Source organism: Empidonax traillii, unplaced genomic scaffold (genome assembly GCF_003031625.1).
Source record: "Empidonax traillii isolate 1590-97213 ecotype Southwest subspecies unplaced genomic scaffold, ASM303162v1 scaffold364:size1245619, whole genome shotgun sequence".
NCBI classification, from domain to species: Eukaryota; Metazoa; Chordata; class Aves; order Passeriformes; family Tyrannidae; genus Empidonax; species Empidonax traillii.
In genome coordinates, this window is record NW_020955557.1 from 548949 (window position 1) to 563171 (window position 14223).

At 44.7% G+C, this 14223-nt stretch overlaps 1 protein-coding gene across 1 annotated transcript in view; it reads left to right on the forward strand.

Annotated features, from left to right (window-relative positions):
* Positions 1–14223, forward strand: part of SLIT3 (slit guidance ligand 3) — a 482804-nt gene that overhangs the window by 445116 nt on the left and 23465 nt on the right. The window contains exons 27-28 of the mRNA XM_027892706.1: positions 4814–4907; positions 9882–10019. Of these exons, the coding sequence (XP_027748507.1) occupies positions 4814–4907; positions 9882–10019 (232 nt within the window). The remainder of the gene's footprint in view (positions 1–4813; positions 4908–9881; positions 10020–14223) is intronic.

Genomic DNA, 14223 nt, shown 5'->3' on the forward strand with positions numbered 1-14223 from the left:
TAAGTATTATGGGCAGTGTTGATCAAGCAAGAGCAAACTTCAGTAATCCTACAGAGAGAACTCTGCTAGAGTGCATTCCAGGTAATTTCCTTTATGTTTTGATATCTAACATGGCAGCATTTGCTACAGAAGGATTTTCACAGAGTTTCTCGTTTGTTCTTTGCAAGTTGAAACAGCTTGGAAGTAAAAAAATTCTTTTTTTAATTTTTTTTTTTATTTTCTAAGATGAGCCTCAAATCAATTTCATCAAACATCAACAACATTCCTTACTGAATTACATTCCTGGAGGAACATCCTATGTCTGTTCTGCCCAACCATTTTTGGGTTCAGTGTTCTGAAATTGGCGCTGACTTCTTTTTAATGACTGAAAAGAGAGCAGGGGAAAACAAGATAGGGAAGACTTTTCTTCCGGCACAAATTATTAGATATCAAGTGAGCAATCTCTTAGGAGAAAAACAGCACAGGATTTTTTTATTAGCAGTAAAGACAAGAGTTCCATTCTGACTTACCTGGCAAAGTTCAGAACATTGCAACACACTATTTAAGCACTCACCCTGTCCAGCCTGGAAATATTTTCTCTGTGGATACAGGCCAGGCTTTCCCCATCCTTTCCTCACTGCAGGCACGTTCCTTTTCTCAAGTAATATTGTGAAATTCTCGACAGCATTTTTACTGCTCTTCTTCCCAGCCCTGCTAAAATTTACTTCTTTAGCATTAAGGACAGGAATATTTTCTCTGTTGCTTCATCAGTTATTTCTTGAATGCTCTGAATGACAGAACAAAGTATCACCAAAGTGACATATGGAACAAAAGAAAAATCGTTGAACTCATTGGTTGCAAACTGGTACTCTGAATTGTCTTTTCAGAACTGCAGTTCCACTTACAGATAAATAAGTAAAATACTTTTACTGCATCCAGTTTCTCTTTTACTGATTAAGGAGAAATAGTGTAACTTGGATCCTGGCTTTAAAAGTCTAATGGGGCATGAAATAAATGGCTCTCATGACAGCACAGAACGGAAAAAAGAAAGATGATTATTAAACTGTGTGTAAAAGTCCTCTTTATTGCTCTATTGTTGTTTTGGCTTCGTTCTGAGACGTGGGGAAGGCTATAGAAAAGCCTAAGCATGTTTCTTGGCAGCTCTTCATAAGCAGTGAGCCCTGCGGAAAGCCCCGTGAAATTCAGGATTTTGCTGAAAAATAAGACCAGGAAAATGTTGCATGAGGCAAAAAAAAAAAAAAAAAGTTTTGCTGTGGTTTTTTTGGGTTTTTAAGACAACAATCAGTGCTGGTGAAGGGGACAAGGGAGGTGGTTTTGAAAGGGCAGTACCTTTGCTATTGTTTGGAGATTTTTTTTTTCCCCCTTTTTTTTGGTAATTCATGAGTCAGCAGCAATGGCAGATCCACCTGTTACTGTTCCACCTCTCAGTATACCTTGGTTCCAGTCTGAAAATTGCAATTTTTTTTTTTTTTTTTTTTGTGGTAGATCAGAGTGCTTCCTTCATTATTTAGGACTAAAAAATGCTTAACTGATTAAAAAAGAAATATAGCTGCGGTTTCTCAGTCCATTTTATATAAGCACTTCAAAAACCCATGTGTACCCAAACTAGAGCTCTGATTTGAGAACGTGTAGGAGAGAGGAAAATGGAGAGGAGGTCAGATTGTTTTCCACATTTGGGAAAGCATTACACTGAAGTTTTCTCTTGTTTTAGCACAATCAAATATCTTCCACGAAGAGAATCAGTGCTGCTAGGAGCTGGCCTAGGCTGAATGTCCAGTTTGTTTTTAGGTTTTCACATAACTATCCAGTGAGAAACTTGGACTGGCCTTTTCATTGCTGCACAGAGAAGCAGCTCTGTGTCACTCCAAAAAATCAGATTTTTCCTCTGATACTGGCATTAAAGCGACCAATGAATGTTGCACTCTCAGGTCTGAGGGCAGATTTTTTTGGCCCAGATATTTTCTGAGTGGATAAAATGTGGGAGGGAAAGACTTTGTGTAGCTGGTGCCTTGGGTTTATTTTTTTTATTTTCAGAAAGTGTTTTATTTCCCTGGCATGCTTTCTGCAGTGTCTACTGAACACTGGTGGGGCCTGAAATAATGACCCAGAAGTATTCTCTTCCTGAGATGAGGCTGCTCTAGTTGCAAGGCGTTCCCAAGTGAACTCCCTAATGAGTGATAGATGGGAAAAATAACAGGAAGGATCCTTAAATGTTCCAAGTTTTGCATGAAAAATATCATTTTTTTGGATGCTGTGTTTGGTACCTAGCCTAGAATTCTCCTACATTTTGATAGTGGTGTCTTTAGAGTGACACAGTGAGTCATAATATTTGACATTTGGGGAGATTTTTTACTGGATCTCTAAGCACTTGTCAAGACTGTTCAGAAGAATACTTTAAGAAGAATTATGGTTTCCTTTGAGAGTTTTGAAACTGTTCATATTTTTTTAAAGCCTGTTTCCTTTTCTTCAAAACAAAGCAAAACAGAAAAAAAAGAAACTTCAAAAGTATGTATTGACCATTTTCAGTGGGAGCATAGTTGAAGGCATCTATCCACACTGTATTCAGGTACTCAATGGTCTTCCAGAAATATTTCCAGCTTTAGCTCATTGAGTCCTTTTAATGTCACCAGCCAATTAGAGGTTTTTTTCATGTTTACTTTCACATAAGATTCGTAGCACCCAAGGGACGTGGGGAATTCCGAGATGACAAACTGGAAGTTGTTCCAGGCATCAGAGCAAGGTCTGACCTGCTGCTCTTCAGGTCCAAGGGAGTCCCCTTGCTTGTTACTGTTTGGGAGGGTTGGTGGGCTGTGGATTTGGGGATTGCAGTAAATAAACCTATCTCCAGTTCTGCCACTTCAAAGTGTTAATAGCTGTCCCCAGTGACAGACTGGTTTATTGTGGTACGCCTTGAGCATCTCCAGTTGCTTTTGAGGAGTAATAAAGTACCTTGGCAAACCTCAAGGCCAGTGAATGCTCTATTTCCCTGGTTCCCATGGATCTGCAGTGCTCAGTTTCACTGGCATTTCCCCTTTTCTGAGCTGGATGCCTTCATTACATTTGCCCAGGATTTCTGCAGGGCTGTAAAAAGTCTTGGAAGTGTTTCATGGTGGTGACTTCCTGGGATTCCTTGGCTCCAGATGGAAGTGGGAGTCTTAAAACTGATGCTACGAACAATAAACTGCAGGTTGCCACGCCAGACCTCCCCAGTATTGCCAAACCCAGCCCACTAATGAGTCACGAGGGGGTACAGGGTTTGTGGCGGTGGTGCCCCCTCTCATGGCTTGTATTCTTGCTCCACTGTCTCATTTATGCCTGAGAGCTCTCAAAAGAAGGCATAGCAGATATTCCACGTTTGAAACACACAAAAACGACTGGGTGATTTTTGCAAACACATATAATACTTCCCTTCTAATATGAAGGGTTTTACCAAGAGAGATGTAGCTTGTACTGTAGGGAGGCTGGACATGTGGGAGAAATAACCTGACTGAGCATTAGCAGCTGGGGCAGTTAACGACTTAAACCATACCTATCAGCACCAGAGTCATCCTCAAAATTGTGCTCTCAGTCACCCCTGCCACATCACAAAACTGATAAGAGATGGATGGTTCTGATTTGCATTTTCCATCTGAAATTTGACCTTTGTGGTTTGCTTGGCTTGTGTTTTCAAGTGTTTCTCCATAGCCACTGGAGTGTAGAGAAATGTAAGGATTTTTGAGTTTCTTCCAAGGCAGGTGGAGCTGCAGCTCCATGAAAACACTGCCAGAACATTGCCAGCCCTCCAGTGCCTCCCACGTTATCCTTTTTCCCACACTATCCACTGTTTGCTTATGTGATGGTATGTGCTGTGTACAGGCACAGAAAATCTGTATAACCCTGAAACCCTGCAGATGTGCTCTTCTGATAGAGCTGCACATTGGGACTTTGGGACTGGAGCTTTTGAGGGTTTCCATGTTGAGACTACCTGACCTTTGCTTTTCCTGCAAGGCTTTGGGAGGTGTGGGGTAGGTTGGATTCTGGGGAAGGCAACAATTTCTGTGGTCTTTGGCTGCGTCTCAGATCCTGGGGTACTGATGTGTGACCTAATAATTTAGGACTCAGAGAAGGATTGTATTTAAATAAACTATCTGGGTTTGAACATTCTGCAGCTATTAATTATTAAAATTTATACAAATCCAGGGAGGTTCATGGCATGTTACACACCATACCTAGAAACAGCTGAGCTGAGCTTACATGTGATGGATTTTTTTTTTTTTCTGAAAAGACATCATCCCCTGTGAGCACAATGGAGCTAGTACTTCTCTTATAAATAGTGAATGTTTTATAATTACATGCAGCCCTAAAGCTGGTTCCTATTATGGAGAGTCACAGAGGTTCGGGAGGGGGGAGGCTTTGTGGGTTGTTTTTCTTCTGCAGAATGATGTCCAATTGACTCCTTTGGCAGAGGATTAACTGTGGCTAAAATACGTGTCCGTGTGAAAATGTTACGGTCTAATGAGCAACTTCACTTTTGTGTCACTTCCTTGCTTTGAAATAAGAGGTTCTGGGTCGGGAACTGCCCGTTTGATCCCTTGTCTGTCTCCGAGTGGAGTTTACATGTCAGTATTTTCTATACCAGCCTTTCAAATCCCTGGGACAGAAACACTGCGGTCACTGCAGGTCAGGGGAGCCCAATTTAATGAAGTCTCAACAAGTTGTATTGTCACTTCCTGCTGAACTACTGAGCTGTCTCCACTGAGGGAGATTGGCCATCCCTGGATACCATGGGTGTTCAGGGTTGTGTGACAGCTTTATTGCTTTTCTCTTTCCTCAGGTGAGCTGTGTGATGAGGTGATCAACCACTGTGTTCCTGACCTAAACCCCTGCCAACACGAATCCAAATGTGTTCCCCTTGACAAAGGAACCAGGTGAGCACGTGTTGGGCTCTGCACACGGGGCAGATCCATCCATTGGGGTTGAACTGGCAATGAGTTGGGGACAAAAATCACCAAAATTAACTCAAATAATGCAAGACTATATATACTTCAGACCGTGTCACATGTTATCTTTAATGATTACATACATTTCTAGCTTTCTGTGGTTTACCTGAAAATAATGAATGTACCCTCAGAGCAGAGAAATTATTCTGGAAGAGAGCATGGCAAAAGGAGAACTTACAGAACAATCACTGCAAAGTATCTTAACCTGCATCAGAAGCCAAGGACAGTTTCCTTAGTGCATTTATAAATTCAAGCAGCATAACAGGAGCCTTAACAGATCCAGAGCTGGAGGGCTCTCACTCAGGACCCACCTTTTCCATTGGCCTTGCTTGGCTCATGTGGGATTTGGTGAACTCTGTGTTTGCATTTGCCTGTTGGGAATGACACTGCCTGTTTCACAGGGGACAAAATAAAGGCTCGTGTGTTAAATGGCAGTAAAACATCTGGAAGGTTGGGGAGTTGTGAGAGGTGCACAGCAGCAGTGCTCATCTCTTGTGTGGAGAGGGAATTTCAGAGCAATTTAGCAAATGGAGACAGCCACTTGAAAAGCCAAGCTCTGTGGAAAGTTTGTCAGGAAAAGATCTTTGAATCAAAGTAATAAAGAGAGACAAATCCAGGAGAGTGCAGTGCAGGGTGAGCTGCATTCTGAACCTTCCCTTAAGGTTGTTCTCCCAGCCATCATTCAGTCCTGGGTGCTCCCTCCTGGGATTCTGTGGAGCACACCCAGTATTGCCCCAGGAGAGGAGTGGTCTTTGGTCTTCCTGGGGTCAGCTGGGGTCAGATTGTGTCCTGTGAAGCCACCAGACTGTCAGAATAGTGTAAACTGATACACAGGATCTTTCAGGAGGGCTAAAAGGAAATGAATGAGAATTTCAGAGATGGTGGGCAGCTGGCCAGTCAGGCCTTTCTTTTGGGTGAAAAGCTTCCAGGCAGAAATGTTTCCAAATCTTGAGGGAGATGAAGCTATTAAATGATTAGGGTGGTTCCTGAAATGACCAGGATAAGGAGCTGTGTGCTGGTACATAAATAGTCCCTGATGTTCTTTCCAGGTTTCATGCCTAGTCAATCCAGCATCTGGTTAATCCAGTAGCTGCATCATGTTATGAGATGAAGGAAGAGATGGAGACATCTCTGGCCCTGAATGGTTTTACTCTTGCTGCAAGCATTTTCATACCTGCCACCCAAATAATTTGAGTAAATAAGACACTTTTTCTCACATACTTACTAGAAAAGTGTTCTTCACAGTGGGGCCATCAACCCTTGAGGGGAGCCTAAATAACTACTTATGAGTATTTTCTAAATATAGCAAAACTATATATAGAAATAATATAGAAAAAAAAAGTCTAAATTTAGAAATAAGGTATTTTTCTATACTGTTTGTCATGTTATTCCTTCCACTATTCACAGAATGCTGCAGAAAAATCCCTGATTTCTTTACTCCTCCTCTCCCATTTTGCTTTCTAGCAGCCAGAATTGAGAGGTGAAGGTGCCTGCCCAGCCTTGAATGTAGAGTTGTGCAAGTATTGCTTTATCTTTCATGCTTTAGTGGCACCAAACCGTTCAGAAATGGGCTGAGAGCCCTCAGTGAGCTGTGGCTGCTGCTGGGGCTCACTGAAACCAGCAGCTCTGGTCCTGTGCTGTAGCTGATCCCTTGGGCAGCCTGATCTCCTGACCTGGGATGTTCCATCCACTTAGGCTGTCATGGTGCAGGATAATGCTGCAGGTAGAAGGAGTCAAGCTCAGGTACCAGTCCTCTGTCTGCTTGCAGAGGCAGGGAATATTAATGGCAGGATTCAGGCTTGTTCCTGAGCTGTTTGTGCCCTGGGCATTGTGAGTAGGACACACCAGTGAGGGTGGCAGCAAGGACACCAGTCAGTCTGTCTGTCCTGCCCTCAGCTCTAGTCAGTCCAGAACTCTGCAGAGGGAAGAAAAGATGATGAAGACGGGAAAAAAAATAGGTAGCCAAGTTATTTATTGATCTGGGGAGGGAAATTCTATTCTGGCCCTGCAATAGCAGCCGTGATTCACAGCTTTAATGCAGCAGACATTGAGTGCAGATGCAAATGCCCTTGGATAGGCCAAGATTTTAAATACTACTGGACGTGTTTTTAGGCTCTCTCTGATACTGGGAGTGTTGCCATCACCACAGAGCTGTAACAGAACACAAGATTTCAACGGTAGTGGTGTCAGGTGGTCAGTGGGAAATGAGATAACTGATCTAATCACATAAATTACTCTCTTACCAGGATTTGAACATGAAGGTTTCTTTGCCACCTTCTTTACTGCATCTGACTACTACTGATTGATACCTAGTCCCTTGCTAGCATTGTGTGGGATAAGGATGGAGCTACCATGCCGTCATTCCCTGGGGAGGGAGACACCTGGGGTGGTTTTCTGGGAAGAGTCTGGGTGAGGAACTCATGGGGTGAATTTCTCACCTGCTGCACTCCAGGCAGGTGTTTTGTGGTAGCTTCAGCCTAGCTGGGACACACCAAGAGCTCAGAGGGGACTGACCCAAAAGGAATTCCACCTTTCTAAAGGAAAAGCTAAACTTGGAAGCAAACTGGACTGTTTCAGTGTCTCTTTGGCTGCACAGAGCTCTTTGCTTTCTGAGCTAAAATCGCAGGTGGCTTTTCTCCCTTCCAGCCTCCACATCTTTATTGTGCTGTTACTATAGCAGAAGAGTAGCTTTCTGTATGCCAGAAAACAAAACAAGACAAAAATCAACCAAAAATACTATTTAACACAATGAAATTACTTTAAAAAAAAAAAAAAAAAAAACAACACTTCAGAAAAGAAGCATGTTTTTCCATTCACTGTATTGATGTTGGAGCATGGTATAAATATAGTTTATTATTCTAAAGCTTGGAATTATTACCTGACAGCTTAAAATGCTGATTTAATGCAGCCCTGCAGAGAAAAGTGGTGGTTCTGTCATTACTGAGATAGCCAATACACATCATAAAATTGATGCATGGCAGCCCCGAATAAGGAACTGCACATCGTTCATTATTACATCACTTTATATTAGGACTGCAGGGATCAATAAAAAGCAACAGGATTAAACGCTGCCAATTCCCCCTACAAAGTCCTTTGATTGACATTATTTCCTTGCAGGTGTGACTGCAGTGCTGCCAGAAAATGCTGCCCACTTCTTAGGGTTTGGGGAAGGAACACCTTTTGCTTTTTGCTCTGTTTTGTCATCTCCAGCATGTTAATCACGGTATTCCCTGAGCCACCAAGGTGTAAAAAAAGCAATTCAGGTGTGCAGAGCTGGGACATCAACCCTCCTGTGGCCGTGGAGGGTTGTGGTGGGGCCTCTCCTGCAGAGAGGGAGGAGATGAGAAGTGTATGGATCTGCCCAACCTCATCCACCCGACAGCCACAGATGCACAGTTTGCTCCCCTGTTTTAGCCAGCCTCAAGCCACATTTTGAAGTGGAGACTGCAGGTCACATTCTCAGTGCCTGAGCTCAGGGGCTGCAGTAGCCCCAGTGCTGTGGCAGCTGCTCCCTGGCCATTGGCACACACAGGACGTGCTGCTGCACTCTGGCAATGCCTCCCACCTCGCTGCCTTGCCCTGGTGAGCTGGGCAGTGGCCAGGAGCCACACACTGTCACTGGGAACCAAAGTCAGCACAGTGACTGCCGCCTGCAAAGTGGAAATATTTTCCCTCATCGCTCCCATGTGTCCAGTTCCTCTGAAGAAGGTGCTTCCTCCTGCACTTACCCCACCAGGCTGCTGGCAGGGAGGAGGAGGAGGAATAGATTGATGGAGCAGTAGTTGTGCTCCTGGTGCTGCCTCCCTCAGTTTTCTAATGTCTCTCCTCTTTCAGCTCTCAGTGGCAGGCACTGTGAGTCCAACCATGGGGCTCTAGCAAGAGCACAGACCTCTCTTTTATTGCTAAATTAACTGTAGCTCTTCCTTTGTTTTGGTTGAAGTGGTTTGCCTTTTGTTTTCCAGATGTGCAACAACATCCAACTGGGAGGAGTAAAATGTGTTTTATGGACTAAAGAGTGTTCATGACTAAACATTGTCTGCAGTATAGATTCAAAAAAAAAAAGGCTGCTCAGCAATCCCAAAAAGATCTGATCCAAGTCAGAGACTTTGGGATGCATTTTCTATTGTCAGGTTATAAACTTCTGCAAGACTTCTTATAAATAGAAATGCTGATGCAGCTTTCGTACAGCTAACTTGAGAATTGTCTAAAATCAAAAGGCAATGTCTGCAGGCTTGGGTACATCCCATGGGGATGTTCCTGTGAACAGAGTTCCCCCACAGCAGCAGGTAGAGGCTTTGCAGGTACAGGAAAGGACTGGCTGCAAAGACAACTTTCCAATAGCTGCAGCAGCATTTTGCCTTGCAGCTGAATGGCAAACAGGTGGTGGTCTCAAAACCAATAGTCTTTTCCTTTAGATTTGCTGAATTTTATGGCCTGTTTGCAGATTGCTTCCATTTGGAAGGCAGGACCTTCCTGTGCTCCGTGGAGCTGCACAGGGCCAACTTCAGACTCTCAGCACCCACAAAAACAGAGTCAGGGGCATCAGAGCCACTGCCGTGGCAGAATATTGCCCTTCGAGTCTGTGAGGTTAGGGGAGATGTCATCTTTAGCACAATTGGAAGACAACTGTGTGATGATCACCCTTCTCCACAGACTTGGCTGAGGAAAAGCTGTAGTAGGGTGTTGCTGTGCTCAGACTGAATTTCAGCAGATTGCCGAACCTCAAGTGCAGCCAGCCAGGAGGGACCAGAGCGTTTCTGATGGCAGGAATCCTGCTTGGTGCTGCCAGCAGTAATTGCTGACCCCTCCCCACCTCAGATCAGATTGGTGCTGGGCTGCCTGCGTGTGCTGCTGCTGTGACTGTGGAAACAAGCCATTAACAGCGACCCTCTTGCCTTGCAGATGCGAGTGCTTGCCGGGCTACAGCGGCAAGCACTGCGAAGTCGACGATGACGACTGCGTGGGCCACAAGTGCCGCCACGGAGCTGTGTGTGTGGATGCTGTCAATGGCTACACCTGTGTCTGTCCCCAGGGCTTCAGGTACGAGGGAGGCAGCTCCTCCCTGGAATGTCCCGTGGAGTGTGGGGGCGCTTCCTTTAAGTGCTTTCATCCTCTGGTTAGAGCGTTGATCTGTCAATGCCCTGTGAATGGGTGGCTCAGTGCCTCAAGTTCTGTACCTGGGTGGGGTCTTCACAAGTTAACTGGCTCCAGGGGGCTGCAATTCTGGCTGGGAAAGCAGCAATTTGCCTTTGGAGCAGTGCTGGGTTAGTCTGCCTGCCTGCCCCTGGTAACACACTTAGCACACCCATGTGAATCATACGGAGATAAACCCAGCACGTGCAGAGTGGGTGAAGAAGAATAAAATTGCAGGCATGAACCCTCAGGCCTGGCTGCAAGAAATTGTGAGTCTGAAAATTTTGTGCCAGTGCCTTTTGGTGGATGAGCTCAGTGGTGATTGGGGCTGTAAATTTCCAGTCTCTCATTCTGACAGCTGCCAATATATCTGACTCCTGGAAATCTCTCTGTCTGTCAAAGATAAGTGTGCTCCTCCAAATAGATTCACTAATCATTGCCTGAGGCTGGATACTGGCTTCCTTCCAGCTAAACCTTGTCTGTGTTTGAAATACACACAAGACAAAGAAGGAATACCTGAAAAGATCAGTCTTGACAAAGCAGAAATTGCGTGAACACTTATAAATCATCTTCTCTGCTTTGTATCTGCAACTGTTTTCATTCTTCTTGCTTTCATCCTTGCTGGTTTGGGGGTTTTTTCCCCTCTCAACACACATTTTTGTTGCAAAGCAGACAGCCTTCCCTGAGAAGGCATTGATATATAGCATGATGTCAGCCCATGGTTCGCAGAATCAGACTCGTTATTTACAGGGTATCAGATATCCTCTGAATTTCAATCCATACCCTTTTCTCCATGTTTCACACACTGCTTACATCCATTTGATGGCCTTGGGGATCTTGAAGATTGGTGACTGGTAAGGCTAACTTGTGACTGTCCCACAGTGGGATTGTAAATCCTCAGTGTTATCTAATTGTTAGAGCTGAGAAATGGGATTGCAAAGCCACATCTGGAGTCAAGGGTAACTTGAGCCTGTCATCAGATGGAAGTGACTGGGAGGCTTCAGCTGCATGTCCTCTGATTTTTAAGGCCTGTCAGTACTAGGCAGTGATGAATGTGAGGATTTTTTTCCGGGAAAGCAGAGTCACAGTGTTTGGTAGACATGTTTTGAGTTGTGACACCACTGGGTGGAGCAGCAGGGGTCCCTTGCCATCTACCAAACAGTCCTACTGGCAATTAAAGCAGTGCCCCAGCTTGACTGGTCTCACCCCAGGGGCTTCAAGAGCAGGACAAGAACAGCCCAGCATTGCTCAGATGATGGGGTTTCATTCCACTAAAACTCCTCTAAGCAGAGGAAACATCTTTCTACACAAAACTCCAGAACTCAGCTGCCAGCTTAGACAGCCCTTCATAGCCCAAGGCACTGTGGGCAAGCAAAATAATCCTGCTGCCTGTCATCAGCACAGCCAGGATTAACTTGAGTTCTCCTCTTTGCTTTGTTTTTTTTTTCCACTAGTCCATGCCACCTCCCTAAATTTTCTGTGCAAGATGCAAGGGAGACAAGGGTCTTTTGGAAGAAAAAGTGCTACCATATTCCCTCTGCCAAGGCAGAGAGCAAGCTGGAGCCTCTGTGTTCTCCATGCAGAGTAGTCCCTGCTCGTGTTTGATTTCAGGATTAAAATTCTGCTGACAAAATACAATCTCATTATTCTTCCCATGACTCCAGCCTTTTGTAGTTTAAAGGCCTGCTGCTCTGAAGGGGGTTCTGAGGTTTGGGGTTTTTGCCTGTTAAGATTACAATTGCAAATGTGGTGATTGACAGAGTTCAGCCTTCTGATGTTCAGGGTTACAGACTCCCCTTTCTCAGAGCTGCCTCGGGCACGGGGATGTGTGGCAAGGAGATAACTTTGCAAGTGTTTGAAGGCTGCAAGTGTTGATGAAAAGGAGAGAACATAAGGAGTGGTCTGACAAAGGTAACTAGAAGACCTAAGATGATGATTAATGAAGTTTTTTTGGCTAAGTATCAGGAATCATTTCCCAGCAGTGAGTTTCCAGAGTGCCCTCCCAATTATCCCCGAGCTTATGCTGTTGTAATAAGTGCACAGACCTATAACAATTTTATGGTTGTCACTACACTGTATGTCAAAGCCACTCTGAGCCTCATATTAATAAGGATGTTAAAACTTACATCCTCACAGGGCTGAACAAATGGCACTTGGGTGATTTTTAACAATGTAGGTAGGGCCTCACACACAGTGACACCTCTGTGATGACAGCCCTGAAAAGCAATAGTGCCAACATGCACACACTTGCCTTCCCAACTTACCATATCCAGTTCACTGGTCAGATGTGCTTGTGCTCCTCACAGCACCTCTCCTTAGCACTCAGCAACCTCTTGCAACTTCATAACATACTTTCATCCTGAAAAGTTTTCGGTGTTTTCTTCCCAAAATAGCATTCGTTTACCCCCTGCAGACGAAAACATTTGAGAGAATTTGTGAGCCCTGCTGGATAAAACCCAGGTTCTCAAAGCTTCCCTCCAGCAATCAGTCTCACAGTAGTGTTGCCTGATAAATGCTGCTCTGGTGGGGAAGCACACATTAAGCTGCAGAGCCTGATGGAAGCACTGCTCCTCCACAGTGCAGATGCTTCTGAGTTCTCCACTGGGACAGATTGCTGCAAGAAACTCAGCAGTGATTATTTAAATAAAGGAAATCGTACCAGGCAGAATGGACTTGGCCATGTCAGGCTGTTTGCTTCACATTCCACTAGTGGAGAAAATAAGTCACGTTAATTATTTCTAAATATGTACTTTAAAAAATATTTTAAAACTGAAAAAGAAAAAGGGCTTGACAGACACTGTTGCTACTGACATTTCTAGGTGCCACTATCAGGACAGAAGCACTGGTAAAGCCACTGACTGAAGGGTTTCAAAGCAAGGAAGAGTGTGCAGGAGCCATACCAGGAACTTCAGGGAACCTTTCAGAGCAACACCAAGCACAGACACACTGGCTTCTCCCAACATTTGCTTTCTGTTAGTGGAGGCTGTCGCGGGTCACGTGGATTTTTTTGTTATTATTATTTTTAACTTCCGTGAAATTAGAATTTTATACACTGAATTTTCCTTCTGTTTTCTCCTTGCTGCTGGAGACAAAACAGAACAGCGGGCATTAGGTAGAACTAAGCTCAGGGGCTGGGTTAGCAGTGCTCTGTTGTGCCAGGTACCTCAGGGAAGCAATTCCAGCTGATCCCAGCCTGGGTGACAGCCACCTGTGGGGCTGAACCTGGTCTGATCCCTTTGCTGGCTCTCCTGATGTGTTTTGCAGCCACAGATCCCAGCCCTGGAGAGGGAGATCACACACCTAATGAAACCAGGCTGTGAATAGGAATGTGCTCTGGTCAGGCAGTCCCCTCCCACGCCTGGCTGGCAGTGGGGACATGGCACTGGTGTGTCCCAGCTCACCAGCTCTGATGGGTCTGACTGCTGTGCTGGTAGGAAACTGCCGCAGTAACTGCCTTAAACTGGCAAGAATTGCTTTCTGTGTATCTATCTTCTCATGAGATTGTTCCTTTTTTTTTTTTTTTTCCTTTTTTTGGTAATATTCCCTTGTTTTCTTGGAAAGGGGAATCCAAGCCATCTCTTGCTGAGTGCTGTGCCCCTGAGCTGCTGTGCTCACCCTGCAGGAATGGGGAGCCTGTGGGTTTCTGCCAAGGAGCTGCAGCAAAGGATCTTGCCCTAGAAGAGAAAGTCTCTGAATCTATAACTAATTCATAGTTTAGGTGTGTCCACAAACACATGTTCCCAAGAACAAATTTACTTTGAGAAACACATCAGACTGAGCAAAGACAAGCATTTCCCATTGTGCTGGGTTCACCAAAGGGGAGAGAAAATTTAATGGAAGGCTGTGGGGTGAGATAAGGGCAAGGAGAGATCACTCACCAGTTACTGTCACGGGCAAAACAGGCCTGACTTGAAGAACTTATTGACAATTAAGTCAGAGAAGGGTAATAAGAAATAAAAACTAAAAAGACCTTCCCCCCAAAGCTTCCTGACCCTTAGGGCACCAAGGAGGGGATGGGATGACACGGGGAGGCAGCTGTGAAACATCACTTGTCCTTGAGGTGAATAAGGGAATTTTAGGGCAATGCAACAAGAAAACTGTTGAAATGCAA